This window comes from Lathyrus oleraceus, chromosome 7 (assembly GCF_024323335.1).
Source record: "Lathyrus oleraceus cultivar Zhongwan6 chromosome 7, CAAS_Psat_ZW6_1.0, whole genome shotgun sequence".
NCBI classification, from domain to species: Eukaryota; Viridiplantae; Streptophyta; class Magnoliopsida; order Fabales; family Fabaceae; genus Lathyrus; species Lathyrus oleraceus.
In genome coordinates, this window is record NC_066585.1 from 230,435,723 (window position 1) to 230,453,809 (window position 18,087).

Consider the following 18,087-nt stretch of genomic DNA (forward strand, 5'->3'; position numbering starts at 1 on the left):
TCTAGAGTAACTGCGTTGCAAAACCGCTAACTGCATTGCAATATCAGTTGGAATCTTGTCTTAGTTTTCATCTACATCGAGGATCCTCGAGTTTGGTTGCTTTAAGGGGTTGAAAATGTTCAACAAAATCTCGTTAGCATTTAGTGCACCTAACGAAGCTTACGGCATTTAAAAAGATGAAACAGGAGGAATCGAGATAAGAGGTTGCTGAGGGGAATCATATATGAAGCCTAAGGGATCTTCTTTGATGAAAAAGATAATTGGTTAAGTGTTGTCCTAAAGAATGTGGATAGCTGATCAGAGATTGTTAATGGTGTTTCAAGTGTGATGTGCCTATGAACTGACCATTTAAGTAGAAATACTAGCAATTATAGTTGATTAGAGTTGGAAGAAAAAAACATTTACAATAGTACACTTGAGGAATTTTGAAAAAATCAAAGCGAAAATCGAGAGAATTAGAAGACAATTCTCATAGAGAACATCATTATTCTATAATGGAACGGAAAATATATGATAGGTTGATGATGACCACCGCGATTAAACTCCCTCTATGATGATTATGGTTCTCTAGTGATCATAGGGGGTACCTGCAAAAGATTAGCACTTTAATGCTAAATTCAATGTATAAATGAGGTGAAATTTTGCAGGTAAGAGTGAAAGTGTACCTGAGTGTAACTCAGAATCACACACACACACACAAACACACACACACACACATATCACATGCACGCACGCACACACGCGCGCTCACGCACACGCATACACGCGCGCGCACACACACACATGTACACATGCGTGCACGCACACAAACACACACATGCATGCGCGCGTGCGCACGCACACACACATGATGATTATAATTGTCTCTGATATGTCTCGCATAGTGTGCAGACGATTGCTAGATGTATATTAACAATGATGGTTTGAGGGGAAGTTATGCCTCTATCCAGTGTTCAAAATAAAGGTCTATTTTTCAATGGTGGGTGAACTTTGATAAGATTAGACCTATAATTTGACTAGTCTTAATACACTTTTTATCAACCCAAAACAACTAAATTTCTTAATACGCATAAAATTATCAAACACGGTTTATAATAACATAATCTATTCACACATCTTTAACACTTTTAGTTAGTCTAATAATTAAGTAGAATAAAAATCAATAAATAATAATATTAGTGAAAAAAATATTATGATAAAATGACAATTAACTTTACAATGAATTTTTTTTACTAAACTGGTAGATTGAAATTTTGAGAAATTCTTAGATTGAAACCAACATAACATATCAAATTCAAGAATAACCAATACAAAAGGGTCACATTATTAAAAATTAAATTAATAAAAAATTAGAGAATAATTTTTTTATTTCTTTTTATACAAACCAACAACCACTACTAGTCTCTTGCCGAAACCAAACACTACTAGTAAGAACATGATGAAATCATGAACTTTATTGAATGATTTGAAAATATTTTGTTTATAAATAAATGTATGAAAAAATCTGCACAAAACTAATCACTCAACAATATTCAACACTTGATATTTCGCATTTGTCACGAGGATATCATGTTAATGAATATTGGGGAAAATGTTGATTGCAAATATGACATTTGGTGCTTGATTTTGATTAAGTTGTTACAATAGATGAGAATTAGTTCTATTGATGCAGAGAAACGAGTATGATAATTGTTTTTTTTAAAGGAAGATGAGCTTGACATATTTTATGATAGAAAATTTGAAAAAGTTCTAAAACAAAAGAAAATGCTAGACAATTATGATAGAATAAAATATATTTTTATAATTTATTATAATTAATTTTCTATAATTATAATATTTTATTATAATTAATTTTCTGTAATCATGTTGTATCATAATTAGATAGTTGACCAAAAGATGTATATTCTATTCACATGAATGAGAAAGAGAAATATTTCAATTATCTTACACGAATCAATCCTAACTGATTTATCTCTCTCTCTCTATCTCTCTCTCTCTCTCTCTCTCTCTCTCTCTCTCTCTCTCTCTCTCTCTCTCTCTCTCTCTCTCTCTCTCTCTCTCTCTCTCTCTCTCTCTCTCTCTCTCTCTATATATATATATATATATATATATATATATATATATATATATATATATATATATATATATATATATATATATATATATATATATATATATATATAAGTGTCATCGTGTCAACCATTTTCTCCCCGCGTTGTCTCCGCCCTCGTCTACAGGGTTGTTGCGCCAACCTCTTTCTGATCCGCCGCCGACGAGCACATATCAACATTATGCAGGGGAGAAAACATGTTTTCTGCTCTTCCTCTGTCTGTGCTACTTCCTCTCGCACATCATGTCAAATTCTAAACACAGCGTCATCGTCGATGATGCTCATAAAACCACCATTGTCACTGGTGGTTCCGGCCAACCCAAGACCACCACACTCAAGAGTTTTTCACCCCGCTCTTGTCGTCTCAAATATAAGAATCACATTCCTATTATTCTTGAGATTGAAAAAGATCAATATGGAACATGGGCCAAATTTTTCCGCATTCATGCTCGCTCACATCGAGTCCTGCATCACATCATTCCATCTATAGGAAAAGCACCGCCAACCCCTACCGACGTTGAGCATGAATAATGGATCACTCTTGATTCCACCGTTCTTTAGTGGATTTATTCCATTATTTATATTGATTTACTTACCACTATTATGGAACTCGACTCCACTGCAATAGAAGCATGAAATCTTTTGGCATATATTTTTCAAGACAATTAAAACACTCGTGAGCAGGAGTTTTCCAATACTCGCATAGAGGATTTTCCAAATTTCTATGATTACTGCCATCGTCTTAAGATGATCTCTAACCAGTTGAGGACTGTCGGCGCTTTTGTCAACAATCATCGTCTAGTTCTTCAACTGATATATGGTCTTCAAGAAGCATATCACAATTTTGCCACCTTAATTCTCTAGAGCAATCCCCTTCCTGCCTTTTATTAGGCCTGCTTCATGCGCACTTTGGAAGAAACTGATATGGATAAAATCACAAGTAATGGTTCTCGCGTTGTCATGCACACAACTCAATAGCGGTCTCCTGATGACACCTCCCAACACGGAAACCAAAACTATTCCTGTAGCAACTAGGGTCGTGGTGGGGGTTGAGGATATCGTGGTGGCACCCAACCTGGTGCTCCTAACGCTCCTCTATTGTGGTCTTCTGCTTCTTGTCATCAACAATAGTAGTACTCATACTAGCAACCATAGGATTGGTCTCTACCACCATAGGTTATGCCTCCATGCACATATTCCATGTCTTAGTGGACACACGTCACTGGTCCTTCGAAACAGCTAGGCATTTTAGGACAGAGTCCTCGGGCGCATGCAACTACTATATCATCTTAGACACCTACAGACTTTGAAACCTCTATGCACACCATGTCTCTCCACACTCCTTACAATCAATGACACATGGATACTAGTGCAACATCTTACACGACAACATCACAAGGTAATCTCTCGTATTATTCTCCTTTAAGTAATTCAAATCAGAAAGTTATTATTGGCAGTGGCCATGGAATTCCAATTCACGGCACCGGACACACACAAATACCCATCTCTCACCAACCACTTAACTTAAACCATGTCATGCATGCCTCAAAAGTTATAAAAAAATTAATTTATATGCGACGCCTCACCACTAACAGCAATGTCTCTGTTTCCTTTGACCTTTTTTGTTTTACTGTATCTGATTTTTAGACGGGGATCCCTCTCATGAGACATGACAGTAGTGGCGATCTCTATCCAGTCACCACTCCTCCAATTTTGCCACTCTTACTTCTAGTCTCTGGAACAATCGTCTTGGTCACCCTGGCATTTTTGTTTTGCATTCCCTTCGTAGTAGTAAGTTTATATATTATGAACCTCTTATTTCTTCTACTATTTGTGACTCTTGCGTTTTAGGCAAACGTGTTAAGTTGTCAGTTTTTAATTCTCAAACTATAACTTTGACACCTTTTTATATTTTACATAGTGATTTATGAACGTCTCCGATATTAAATTATGTTGGTCATAAATATTATGTATTATATTTGGATGATTTTAAAAATTTCTTGTGGACCTTTCCTATTAGCCAAAAATCTCAAGTATTTGAATCATTCGTATGACTTACAAAACTTATTCGCACATAATTTTTGCAAAATGTAAAATGTTTTCAATGTGACAATGACGGTGAATACAATATTGAGCAATTTCGCAAGTATTGAACTGATCATGGTCTTTTTTTTCATTTCTCTTGTCCCCACACATCCTCACAAAATGGGAAAGCGGCACAAAAAATAAGAACCATTAAATAATATGATATGCACTATTCTAGTTCATTCTTCTCTTCCCACATCTTTTCGGCATCATGCTCTTCAAATGACAACTTATCTTTTAAACATTCTTCCACATAAAACACTTAAAAATCAATCACTAACACAACTCTTATATCACCGAGATCCCACCTACACACATATACGAGTCTTCGGTTGTCTATGTTATCATTTGTTTCCATCCTCTAACATTCATAAGTTTCAACCTCACTTTAATTCATGTATCTTTTTAGGTTACCCGCTGAGTCATAGAGCCTATAAGTATTTTGATTTGTTAAACAAAAAATTAATAATTTTGCGGCATGTTATCTTTGATGAAATCCAATTTCCCTTCACCAAGATACATTCCCTTTCCCCCTCACTCTTATAACTTCCTAACTGATGACCTACACTCTTACATTGTACATCAGTGGAAAATCACATGTTACGACCTATTGCAAATGACCAAATAACACCAACAACCACAACAAACCACCCAAATTCACCAATAGACCAACAACCACTATCTAACCTATCTTCGGCCAGCACAACATCGAGCCCTCGTCCCCTTCTCCCTCACCACCACTAACCCAACCAGTCATACCTTCACCTACATAAACTATCACCACCCGTAGCATGAAAGGAACTTTTAAACCCACAAGATATTCACCCTATCAGTCTCTAAACTTGACCACACCATTTCTCCCGTACCGAAAAACCAAAAACTAGCCTTATTCATCCCAAATTGGAATTTTACAATGCAATATGAATTTGATGCTCTTATTAGAAATAATATGTGGGATTTAGTTCCCCGTCTTTGTGATGCTAATATTATTTTATGTATATGGATTTTTAGGCATAAGAAAATTTTGTATGGTTCCTTTGAGCATTATAAGGCTTGTCTTGTAGGTGATGGTAGGTCACAAGTTGTAAGTGTGGATTATGATGAGACTTTCAGCCATGTGGTGAAACTCGCTACCATTAGAATAACACTCACCATTGCTTTATCCAAACTATGGCTCATACATCAACTGCATATACATAATGCCTTTTTATATAGAGATCTTCATAAGAGTGTTTACATGCATACACCGTTGGGTTTTCGTGACCCATACCATTCAAATTATATATGTCATTTGAAGAAGTCACTTTATGGTCTCAAGCAAGTGCACATAGCATGGTGCCAACGCTCTACTGACTATGTAGCCACCATTGGCTTCTGCCATAACACATCCACTACTACATATTACATATGTTACCATGATTGGGAGAAACTTTCTACTACATACGGTGGTCCATATTAAATTAAGGTGTGGTTGTATGTTCCCTATTTACTACCACTAGCTACTAGTCGTGGTAAGAACATTGTAGTGCCTAATATAGCACCGCACTTGTATAAAACAATTGTAGTAAAAGGTTGAGGTCAAGGATTTGATACCCAACTCTAGGATTTTTGCTAATTTCAATGCATCTCACCATGGTTCTATATCTCAACCGTGTTGAAAGATTTAGTGCATAACATTTCACTACGGTCCTAGATTCCAACTATGGTGGTATGCTTACTTGAGTTTATTATAACTTATGTGGAATGTTTATTTTACCAACTTCTTACCAAACATATAACCTTTAATAATATGACAAATTAAGTTATATTAGAAGAACAAATTACACTAATCAATGTTGTACGAGCTTTTTACAATCCATTATCTGCATTTTGCTTTTTAATGATTAGAAATTCTTTCAATGCTTGTGCTAACACTTTCTTCACCTCTATTTCATTTTTCAAAATATTATTTACTTTGTATACAAAATTATAGGTGGTGGAAGTGATAGTTGAAGAAGTAGAAGCATTGAATCAAGTTTTAACTGTTTAAGAGCAGGATATGAGTACTAGGCTGCAAAAAGCTCGTAAAACATTGATAAGTGTAAGTTATTTTTCTAATATAACTTAATAGCTCATATTATATTTTTCTAATTCAATTTGAATGTTATATATATTCAATAAAGCGTTGGAAAAACACTCAAACCACATATGATACAATAAAACTCATCTTCCATGACATGTTGACTGAACATAATGAAAGTTGCAATGTACAACAACATAAAACTTTCATCAACAACAACACACCTTAAACAACATACAACTTAGTTCAAACATAAGAGTTGAAGAAGATATTTTTAAGTTTTGTGAAGAAGTGGTATGCAATCGTTCATGGAGTAAGGATAAAGTGTGAGAGAGTGTTAGGGTTTTGTTTTATGAGAAAGATTGGTGTTCTGTCATGAAAGAGTGAATTCTAGCTTAAACATAGGTTATACTTCTCACCGCGGTTAATAAAAACGATAGTGACTAAATGTAGGTATATTTCAAAATGGTTGTCATTTTAGACCGTGGAGAAAGGTATTTTTATTTTAATCAACTATATTTATAACAAAGAAAGATACATGCACACTACCAATATTGGCATTTTAATTCGAAATTATTACACTTGTAAAAGGTTAAAATAGTAAATAGCAAATATCCTAAATTAATTCACTATTATTCAACCAAATCCTACCATGTGTCAAGTTCTACTTGACATTTTTTCAACTTTCATTTTTCCCCTATTCTCACTCTTTCATTCACCTTTTTCTCACTTTTTAAAATTTGAAATTTTAACTATTATTATTATTATTATTATCATTATTATTATTATTATTATTATTATTATTAGAGTGAGGATCAACTTACTCCAAGAATAAGTCTTTTTAACTTACTCCAAATCATAGTTTTTAAATTAAATTTAATCTAATGGTTAATTAAGTAAAAATATTAATTAATCATTAGATTAAATTCAATTTAAAGGATATGATTTAGAGTAAGCTAAAAAAAATTCCTCTTAGAATAAGTTGATCTTCACTATTATTATTATTATTATTATTATTATTATTATTATTATTATTATTATTGTCCCTTCTATCAATTCCCCTATTATATTACAACTATCTCTCCCCATATTTAACTTTTTCTCTTTCTCTTTATCTTTTATTCACTTGCTTCTTCATTTGTCACATCATTCACTTTGCATTATTTTAGACTGTTATATTAAAAATTCAAAATTTAAATCTTTTATAATTTTTCCACATTTTTATAATTCAAATCTTCTCTAATTTTTCTCACACTTTCAAATTATCATTTAAGTATTTTAATAAAATTTTATTGTAAAGACTATTTTAATTATATACTGCTAAGTTTACAGTTATATAAATGTGAATTTGAATTTACTTTATTTTTTGTTTTTAGGATATATTTAATCAATTTTATTTATTTATTATCATTAAAGATACTAATTAATCTATTTTTCAATTTTAATATCATTATCTATTTATTTTATTAGTGTCATATCCCAATTTTATCCGGACATTTTAAATTTTTAAGCAATCAGTTTTGTTTTGTTTTGTCCGGAATAAATTTCAATTTTCCAGACAAACAAGTGAAATCAACTTTTTAACCGCGCGTAAAATTAGAGAACAGTGTTTTCAGGTTTGGGTCTGCAACTGTCTGTTTTATTGATCTACATTACGCATAGTTTAGTTTGGTGTATTCATTCAAAAAATTTGCATCTTCGCACGTTCGCATTTTGATCATTTGAACCTTTTTATCCGGGTATTTTTAACTGTAATATTTGATTTGTGAATGTTTGTTCTATTGAACTATATTTCGCATAGATTATTTTAGTGCATTCATTTTTTTTCATGTTCGCGCATTCGCATTTTGTTCGATTTAATTTTTTTTATTTCGATTTTTTAATCAAAATAATTAAGAAAAATAAATAAGAATAAAAAATAATTAGTTTGATTTTATTTGTTTTTGTTAAAAATATTTGTGATTTAATAAGACTCATTTTCATTACTCAATAATATCCAAGGATAGTATTGATATTAAATAAAAAAACAAATAGAAAAAAGAGCAAAAAGGCTGAAAGAAGAATCTTCTTCTCTCTTCTTCGCAACCACCCTCGCCAACTCACAGCCACAATTATATCCTCCTTTAGCTCACGTCTCTTTCCGTCTACCACACCAACAACTTTTCCTCATTTTCTCAGCCGACCACACCACTGAACTTCCCTTTTTCATCATCTTCACACGATTTCTGTCACCTCTTCCACCAAGCCATCACTATAATGCCACCCTTAAACCGTTGGTGCAACCCCTTTATCCACCATCCGTTTCAACTCATACTCCTTTTATCTCCTTCACAAACTGCGACAAACTCATCCTTCAAACTCGCTCCACCACCTTCCTTTCTTCAAACCATCATTTCCTTTGTGTTCCACTGAAAAAAACAACTCTCACCAGTGATGCCTTCTAACCACCCTTTGCCTTCATCCCTCTTCAGACCACCAACAGCAACACACAACCACCATCCTCCACCACCATACCACCACCTGCAAATAACATTTTAGCATTGATCCCTCATCCCCACGTTGCGTATAATTTAACACGTGCACGTTACTTGTTTGATCACTTTTTTATTCATTTGGGATGAATTTCATATTGGTTATGATTGTTATATGCACGTTATTTGTCCTATCAATTTGTTGTGTGTGTATGTGCGGTATTGTGTTTTATACAATTTATGGCGCTAAGTCACGCCCACGAGTTAGAATTCACGCCCCTGCATTAGAATTTGCATCCTCGCATTATAATTCACGACCCTGTATTAGAACTTGCGACCTCGCTTAGAATTCGCGCCCTCATGTTAGAATTTTCACCCTAGCGTTAGAACTCGTGTCCTCGCGTTAGAGTTTTTCCCCCCGCGTTAGAGTTTGTGCTCTAGCCTTAGAACTCGCGATCTCGCGTTACGATTTGCGACCTTGCCTTACAACTCGCGCCTTTGAGTTATTTTTCAAACATTTTCACCATTTCAAAATCATAATCAAACCATTTTTCAAAATCAATCAAAACACTTGATCGATATCAAGTTCTTTTTTAAACTTAAGCGTTTCGAAAGCTTTTTCGCAATAAACAATCGGTTGAAAAATGATTAGTTGGATATAATTATCCTACCTAGCCTCTGAGTATTTGGATAATGGTCGTACTTAGCTTAAGGTTCGAGTACTCGTCTTCCATTCAAAAACACATTAAATAACCAAATCTAGTTCATTCGTTCGTGGACAAAAAACATTAGTTGGACGTAATTATCCATCATAGTACCGAGTATTTGTATGATGGAGGTACTTAGCCTCTCGTGAAAATACTCGTCATCCGTTAAAGAAATGTGACTTAATTCTTCTCACAAATTTCATAAATAACTTGGATCAAAGAGATTAGATGGACATAGTTATCTACCCTAGTCCCTAGCATTTGGATGATGGTCGTACTTAGCCTATCGTTCAAGTATTCGTCATCCACTCGAAAATATACTCAACCAATCAAACTTATCTTTTCTCGCCCCCACGCGATCGAAAAACTTTTCACAAACGAACAATGTTTTATATGTTCTATAGTGATACAAACAAACGCTTAAGCCTCCCCTAGAAGAATACAAGCAAACATTTGACTGCTAGAATGCAAACTAAAATATATGTTCATTAAAATCAACCAACAAGCACTCATTTGTTACCAAGAACTACGTAGCTTTGAGTTCCCCCATCGCACTTGGGGATACGTAGGATCGATATCCAACGTCTCGTCAAGCATTATAACAATAAAACCCCAAAATGTCATTTTTCTTGAAAGAACTATGCAACTTTGTATTCTTCACTGCACCTGAGGATACGTAGGAGCAAGACTCGCAATCTTGTCAAGCACCCTAATAAAAAACTTTCTTTAGTCCTTTTTTCCTCTCAAATCTTTCAATAGCTAGAAGGAAACAATAAGGGAAGCTAACATTCTATTCACAAATCTCACTAAATGGTTACATTGAGTACAACGGATGTGAGGGGTGTTAATACCTTCCTCTCGTATAACCGACTCTCAAACCCAAATACGATAGCGAAAACCATTTTCTTTTTCTTTTTAGTGTTTTATCAATATTTTTCCTTTCCCTTTGGAATAAATAAACTCTGGTGGCGACTCTATTATCATCTCGAGCGTGCGTGTGGTCATTTTTAGCGCCACGACAATTAGGCAACTAACTTTTCATCTCACAGGTCTCTATCATCACAATATCTTATTTTCAAACGTGAAAGTTTCTCTTTTTTTTCTTTCTCCATCTCGCGGCTCTTTTTTTCTTTCTTTTTGTATGATTATTTAGTATAATTGAGTTTATTTGATAATTATTCATTTTACAATCATGTAACTTATTTCAAATTTTTATGTGAATCTAAATACTTTTAAGAAAATTAACAATTTATTTTATCAAATTGAATAATACTCAATATCCCTTCAGAAAATTAATAATGTTCACAATCCAATAATTGTCTTTATTCGAGAGATAAAATTCTAATTTTCAAACCATAATTGAAGAGAGTCGGTTATGTTTCAACTCACAGTTCACTATCAACATAATACCTATTTTATTTTAATCAACAATTATCTTTATTTGAGAGACAAATTCTTATTTTTTTTAAATACCAAATGCCTTTTTTCTCTCTATCTCACAAGTCCCTTTTTCTTCTTCTTTTTGTATAGTTATTCAAGACAATTGAGTTTATATGATCACTATTCATTTTACAATTAAGTAACCATTTTAAATTTATACGTGTTTCTAAATATATTTTATATCATATTAAATAAATTTACCCGTGCGGATGCACATGGATTTAACTAGTATAAATAATAAATTATAAGTGACACACCCATTTTGTAATCAAAAAAGGAAAATTATTGGTGTTGAGATTCAAAATCTATAAGCCTTAACATATGACTACAGTTATTATATGGACAGTAATGAAATGTCTTTTAATAAAATAAAGAAAAATGCATACACCTAAATAAGAGTTATTACTTTGGTTGGCTTAATAGCCAAGTTAATAGCATGTTACATTAGGTGTATTTTGCAGTATTGATGAGACCATTACTATTCATATATCAACATAGTTCTGACATGACCTAAATTCTTCAATATGTAGATGACATCATCCTCATTACCTCTACTCATGCCCTTTGCAATCCAATTATGTTACTCTTAGCATTTGAGTTTGTGATGAATGATCTAGGTCTCCTGAGTTATTTTTTGGGTATTGTTGTATCTCGTCACCCTGGTGGCATCTTCCTAAGTCAAAAAACTTATGCCTCAGAGATCTTTGAACGTGCTGGAATGGCATCCTACAAATCGTCAGTCACTTATGTCGACACCAAGAGTAAACTCTACACCTCCTTCAGAATGCCTTATGAGGATTCATCCCTATATCACAGTCTTGCAGGGTCTTTACACTATCTCACTTTCACTAGACCTAATATATCATACGTGTTTCCGCAAGTTTGTCTTCACATGCATGCACCTAGCACGAAAGACATGCTTGCCCTCAAGTGCATTATGCGTTATGTTCAGGGTACCATACACTTTGGATTACATTTATCGCCATCCCCAATTAAAAATCTTATCTCATATAGTGACATTGACTAAGGTGGGTGTCTTGACATCAGACGCTCTACATCCAGTTACTGTGTTTTTCTATGTGACAACCTTATCTCTTGGTCTTCTAAAAGGCAGCCTATCCTCTCTCGTTCTAGTGCTGAAATTGAATATAGGGGTGTTACAAATGTTGTCTCTGGATCGTCTTGGATTCATAATCTTCTCATGGAGCTCTATTTTCCTATTTCTCAGGCCACCTTGGTGTATTGTGACAATGTTAGTGTCATCTATCTCTCTGGTAATCTTGTGCGACATCAGCGTACCAAACATATTGAGATGGACATTCATTTTTTTGGAAAAAGCTAACTCGTGGTCAGGCATGTGTCCTACATGTCCCCTTCAGGCACCAGATCACATACATTTTCACCAAAGGACTTCTTCGCATTTTCTTTGATGATTTTTGGATTAGTCTAAGCGTCTGTAAACCTACCACTTTAACTATGGGGGTGTGATAGAATATAATATTTTGTTATAATTTGTCATAATTAGTTTTCTATAGTTAGAATATTTTATCATAATTAGTTTCTTGTAATTATGCTGTATTATATTTAGATAGTTGACCAAATGATGTATACATACTTTCTATGTACCATATTATAAACAAATTTAATTTTGTAGAATAATTAATGTATTTGATCTAAATATAGATTAGCTACATCAATCATCCAATGAATCTAAAAAATTAAATTTGCTTATAATATAAAAGAGACATGAATGAGAAAGATAAACATTCTAATTATTTTTCAATTTCCATTTTAATTTTAATTGTTTCTTTGTTATTGAATGATGTGTTTTTAACTTAAAAAAATATTTACTTGTCCTATTTTATTATTTATTTTTCTAAATAATTTATTGGCTGAAATCATTTTTTAAAAATAAAAAAATGAGATCCTGCAAATCCGAACTGAGACCCTTGTATTTAATGTTCATTCACATACATCAACTTAATAGACTTAGGTGTAGGCAAGAATTTCTCTATAATTTTAATGATTTATTAGGGGATTTGATGGTCATGCACAAATTATCATCCAATAAAAATATATCATTTCGCCATTTCATATCAGTATTTTAAAAATTTTAATTTGACTTGACGGAATGTGTGATTGTAATTGATTAAAAGTAGAAAATAAATTTACACTTAGAGAATCATCCATTTTCTCTTTACTAGAAACTTTATTCATTTATTTCAGCATTTAAAATCAAGAAGGGTGATATTGTCCTTTTACACAGACTTGCGCAACATATATATTTTTGTCCTCCGCTGTAAATGTAAGACGGACATGATTTTGGGAACAAAACAACAATTTGTCAAATCGTTTGTTCGATGAACGGAGTAAAACAAAGATTGCTACACACCCTGCGTGTCGATGTCCCAACCGAATCACTGAAGAGAAAGGCATTGGAATTGGAGAAGAAAAGGAAGATGAGGAATTCCAAAACCAAGGACCAGTTCATCGTTCCGGTACCCGAATCCTTATCCTACCTCGATACCGCCACCATGCCCATGATCGTCGTTGCCGTTGGCGTTGCAATATTCGCCAAACTCCTCATGATGGTATACGTTTTATTCTCTCAACTTCATTTTTGCACATCACCTGTTCGATCATATTACTAACAGAAACTAGTCATTAATGGGTTGTAATGGTGTGACAGTATGATGAATCTAGATCTCAAGAGCTGTTGGAACGCAAGATAAAGAATTCTCCAGAGGGTCAAGGCTCTGTGAGAATGCTCAGCCGTGAGGAGTGGGAGAAGATTCGGGAACTCCCGCCCAGAACTCCATTTGAATCCAAGTTTTCCCGTCCTAATTCCAGAATCAGAACTGGAGAACCATTGCGTCTGGTATCAATCTTTCTCTTACTGTTTTTAATTTTACTGCTAAAGTCACACAGGAGACAATGCTGATAGATTGTGTAGGGAGTTGTAATTAAACACAGTCACTTCTATTTTTTTTAAAATTATTATTTATAGGTGATTATATGTTGCTGTTAGTGTCATATACAGTGTTGGTGTCGATGCTTGATAGTTGATGACATCCCACTAACTAGATATTCTTCCACTTCCAGACCTAACATGTTTTCATTGGACTAACGTAATGCCATCGAGTGTCATTATCTATGGGAGTTAATAGAATTTGAGACGAGATTAATCTTAAGCATGTAGTAACTCTACATGATCGATTCATATTAGGTTTAGGTAAAACATATGTTAATCTTACATGTTTACATTACAGAAAATCAGATCCTTTCACTTTATACACACACGAGTGAGACTTGCTCAGCTCATAAGAGTTCTTCTATGAAATTTAATCACAAGGAAAGCATTTCATTTTGTGGCTGAAGTCTCTTTGTTTCCTGTATATAGGAGGACTTAAAGGATTGGACAATCGATGCTTTTATGGATGGTGTTGCAAGAGCTGAAGAGTACGGTAAACGCCGTAATACTAAGTAATTTAAGATGTCATAAGCTTAACCTTTGTATTACCCTGTTGGTTAAGTTTATTAGATGTTGTGGTGATTTCTGTTATGAGGTGGTGTTTAATCATATTAACTAGCTCAATTACCTTCTTTTTCAATCTGGAAATCGCATGAACTATTTGGCAAACATGTAACCAAATGCAAAATGGTATATCTTTATGTAATCGTGTTCTTATATGCTCTTTTAAGACATATGAAAGATGTAGATAATTTGACCATTGACTGGAAGGTGCCATATGAAAGAGTGGCTCAACACTGATATAATCACAATGGCCAAAACAATCTCTGTTATTCTTCTATTCACAACTTAGTAACTTTGGGGACTGTCTGGGAATACCATTTTCTAACCAATAATCATGATCTAAGAAGCATATTAAGTGTTAAGACTCCCACGATGGACAATATATGACTTAAAATGGGACTCTACAAGTAGGTTTTGTAGGGATGAGTTAGACTCAACCATATTTTTTAACAAAGTATTAGAGTCTTGTTTACGATTCAGTAAGTTAAATGTTATTAGATTTTCGTTATTGGGTCACTCATCATTTATTTTTATATTCCTGATGTTTAGTTCTGAACACGAGGGTGTGTGTTAAGAGTGTCAAATAGTGGATTAATTTGATCGAAGAGTAAAGAAAAACATGGAAAAATACTATTTCTTACTAAATTATATATCATTTGCACATTCAATTTGTCACAAACAATTTGTTATAAATTATAAATTATATGTTTTTTTATTCATTACTTTCTTTCTCTAATTCCTTTAATCTCTATTTCTCATATTTTTATTAACGGTATTTTGTACGGTTATTCTTAATTATTTTTCCTATAAAATTGAAAGTTTAAGATAGATGAAGAAATGTTTTATTGTGACCTCGCTGTCGGAGTTTTATCTTTATGATGTATTAGATGTAGAGTTTTATCTTTATGGCGTAGACTTTGGTAAATGTAAAATAAATATTAAATAAATATTTTTTATTATTTTATATTTTCAAGTTAGTTCAACCGTCAATTTTATAAAATACTATTTAGTTTACATGTGATCAACTAGTTTATCATATATCCATTATAAATTCACATGTTGCAAGTAAGTTTAACAATGATCTGTTTTTTATTTTTATTTTTGAGTCGCTATATAAAAAGTGAAAGATATAATAATGAGAATCAAATTAAATAATTTAATAGATGACAAGTTTAGAAGATAATTTTTTAAGGGATTAATTACTATACATTGTGTAAAAAGTTTTACACTATCGATTTATCACCATCACCCATTTGCATTATTTTATAGATTTTTAAAATAAAAGTCAAATTTGTTTCAACATTCAACGTCTATGATTACCTGACAGTGTAAAATCCTTTTACACTGTCAGTGTATTTCAATTAAATCTATTTTTTAATGCATCTATTTTTTAATGCATCTTATATATTTTTATTGTACAATGCAAATTTGTAAAAGGATTTAATTGAAATACGCTGTCAGTGTAAAACGATTTTACACCGTCAGTTAATCTTAGACGTTGAATATTGAAATAAGTTTGATTTTTATTTTAAAAACCTATAAAGTAATGCAAACGGGTGATGACGATGAATCGACAGTGTAAATTTTTTTACATCGATAGTGCATAGTAATTAATCTCTTTTTAAAAATGCATTTTGTTTTTCGAGATGTATCTCTTGACACATTTCTTACATATTTAACAAATGTCATTTTGAGAGACGTCCTACAAGTTGAGTTATTTTTAGAGATTAATTACTATACACTGTCAGTGTAAAAAAATTTACACTGTCGATTCATCACCATCACCTGTTTGCATTACTTTATAAGTTTTTAAAATAAAAGTCAAACTTATTTCAATATCCAACGTCTATGATTAATTGACGGTGTAAAATCATTTTACACTGTCAGTGTATTTCAATTAAATTCTTATTTTTATTCAAAAGATACATCTCCGGAACATTTTAAGAAATACATTATTTATTTACTAGCTCAATACAAATTACGGAGATGCATATCTGAAATTATGGGAAGGATCTTGAAATTTTTTGTCACATTTGCATGTCAGATATTTTTGGAGATGTATCTCCGAAAATATCTGATAAAAGAAGCAGCTGCATGATCATACAACCATTGTTACCATAGTTGGTTTTCAACCAAACCCTTCACTAAAAAATCATATATTTTCAATCCAATTTTTCACTCCAAATCTCCATTCTTTTGGTTCATCACATCATAGGAAGCAAAATAAGATAGAATTTCAGGTAAAAATCTTTCATTTCATTATGCACTGCTCACATTAATCATGCCTTTTTTCTGGAAAAAAATGCGTCCGAAAATGTATCTCCGGAACGAGTATGAACTTCTTCGGAGATGCATATTCGAAAGTTGTATGTGTTTGATTTCCAAGTCTGTCTTGAGCAGCAACACTTATATACTGTTATGGTTTTAATTGTTTTCATTAGATATGGTGCACCCCAATGTTTTCTCAAAAGAAGTTGTTTCTGCGAATGTCCAAGGTGTTGTTGTGAAAGCGGTAGATGTTGGCAACCAATTTAAAAGCAAGCAAGAATTTGAATCTCGTGATCAAATGCTTCAATGGATTCGTACGGAGGCCTCTAAACTTGGATTTGGTGTGGTTACTGGAAGGTTTGATAATGGTTCGGATAAAAGATGCGTTTTTGTGACAATGACACGCGAAAGAAGCAGGAAATACAGAACTCCTCTCCGAAATTTTAAAAGAGACGACACTGGTTCTAGAAAATGTGAGTGTCCGTTCAAGGTGCATGGTTACATGTTGACAAACAAAAACTGGAGATTTAATGTGATATGTGGTTTGCATAACCATGATTTGTGTGAAAAATTAATCGGTCATCCTAGTGTGCGTTGGCTCATGCCGAAAGAGAAGGAATGTTTTGCTGACATGACCTTGAATCTGGTTCAACCAAAAAATATGCTTGCAACATTGAAACGAAAACGATCTAGAATTATATCAAATATCAAGCAAGTGCATAATATTTTGTACCTAACTAGCAAGGTGCTTATGGGGGATAAAACTGAGATGCAACAACTCTTGAAACTGTTGTATGATTACAGTTACGTGTCTAGGTAGTGAACGTGCGAGGATGGAGTTATTGTTAGAGATATATTTTGGACTCATCTTGATTCCATAAATTTGTTCAACATGTTTCCTACGGTGCTCATACTTGATTCAACCTACAAAAATAACAAGTATAGACTTCCATTATTGGAGATGGTTGGTGTTACCTCAACTGAGAAGAAATATTCTGTTGGGTTTGCATTTCTTGGGTGTGAAAAAGAGGACAACTTTACTTGGGCCTTAGAGGTGTTTCGGACACTGTTGAAGGATCAAGGTGAGATGCCTAAAACGATTGTTACCAACCGCGATACTGCATTGATGAATTCGGTTGCAAATGTATTTCCTTCTTCTAATGAATTACTTTGTAGGTATCATATAAGAAAGAATGTGAGAAGTCAGGTTAAACCCGCGGTAGGGACAAAACTGATAGAGTACAAAGATGGAAAAATGGTGAAGGCGGGTGTTGTTGTGGAAAAAATAATGCATGCATGGAATCGTATAATAAATTCTTCAACAAAAGAACTATATGTCGGTTTTGTTATGCAATTCAGAAAAGTGTGTGAAAAGTATCCAAATTTGTTGAAATATGTTGAAAGTATAATTC

The 18,087-nt window shown here is 33.2% G+C and overlaps 2 protein-coding genes across 2 annotated transcripts; both read left to right on the forward strand.

Annotated features, from left to right (window-relative positions):
* Positions 1-13,118: 13,118 nt before the first annotated feature.
* On the forward strand, positions 13,119-14,603 carry LOC127105990 (uncharacterized). The gene is made up of 3 exons (XM_051043213.1): positions 13,119-13,463; positions 13,562-13,750; positions 14,273-14,603. The coding sequence occupies exons 1-3, from the start codon at positions 13,233-13,235 to the stop codon at positions 14,357-14,359; spliced, it is 507 nt and encodes a 168-aa protein (XP_050899170.1). The 5' UTR covers positions 13,119-13,232; the 3' UTR covers positions 14,360-14,603.
* Positions 14,604-16,850: 2,247 nt separating this feature from the next.
* On the forward strand, positions 16,851-17,495 carry LOC127103101 (uncharacterized). Its single transcript, XM_051040388.1, has one exon. It carries the CDS (start codon positions 16,851-16,853, stop codon positions 17,493-17,495), a length of 645 nt encoding a protein of 214 aa, XP_050896345.1.
* The last annotated feature ends 592 nt before the right edge of the window (positions 17,496-18,087 follow it).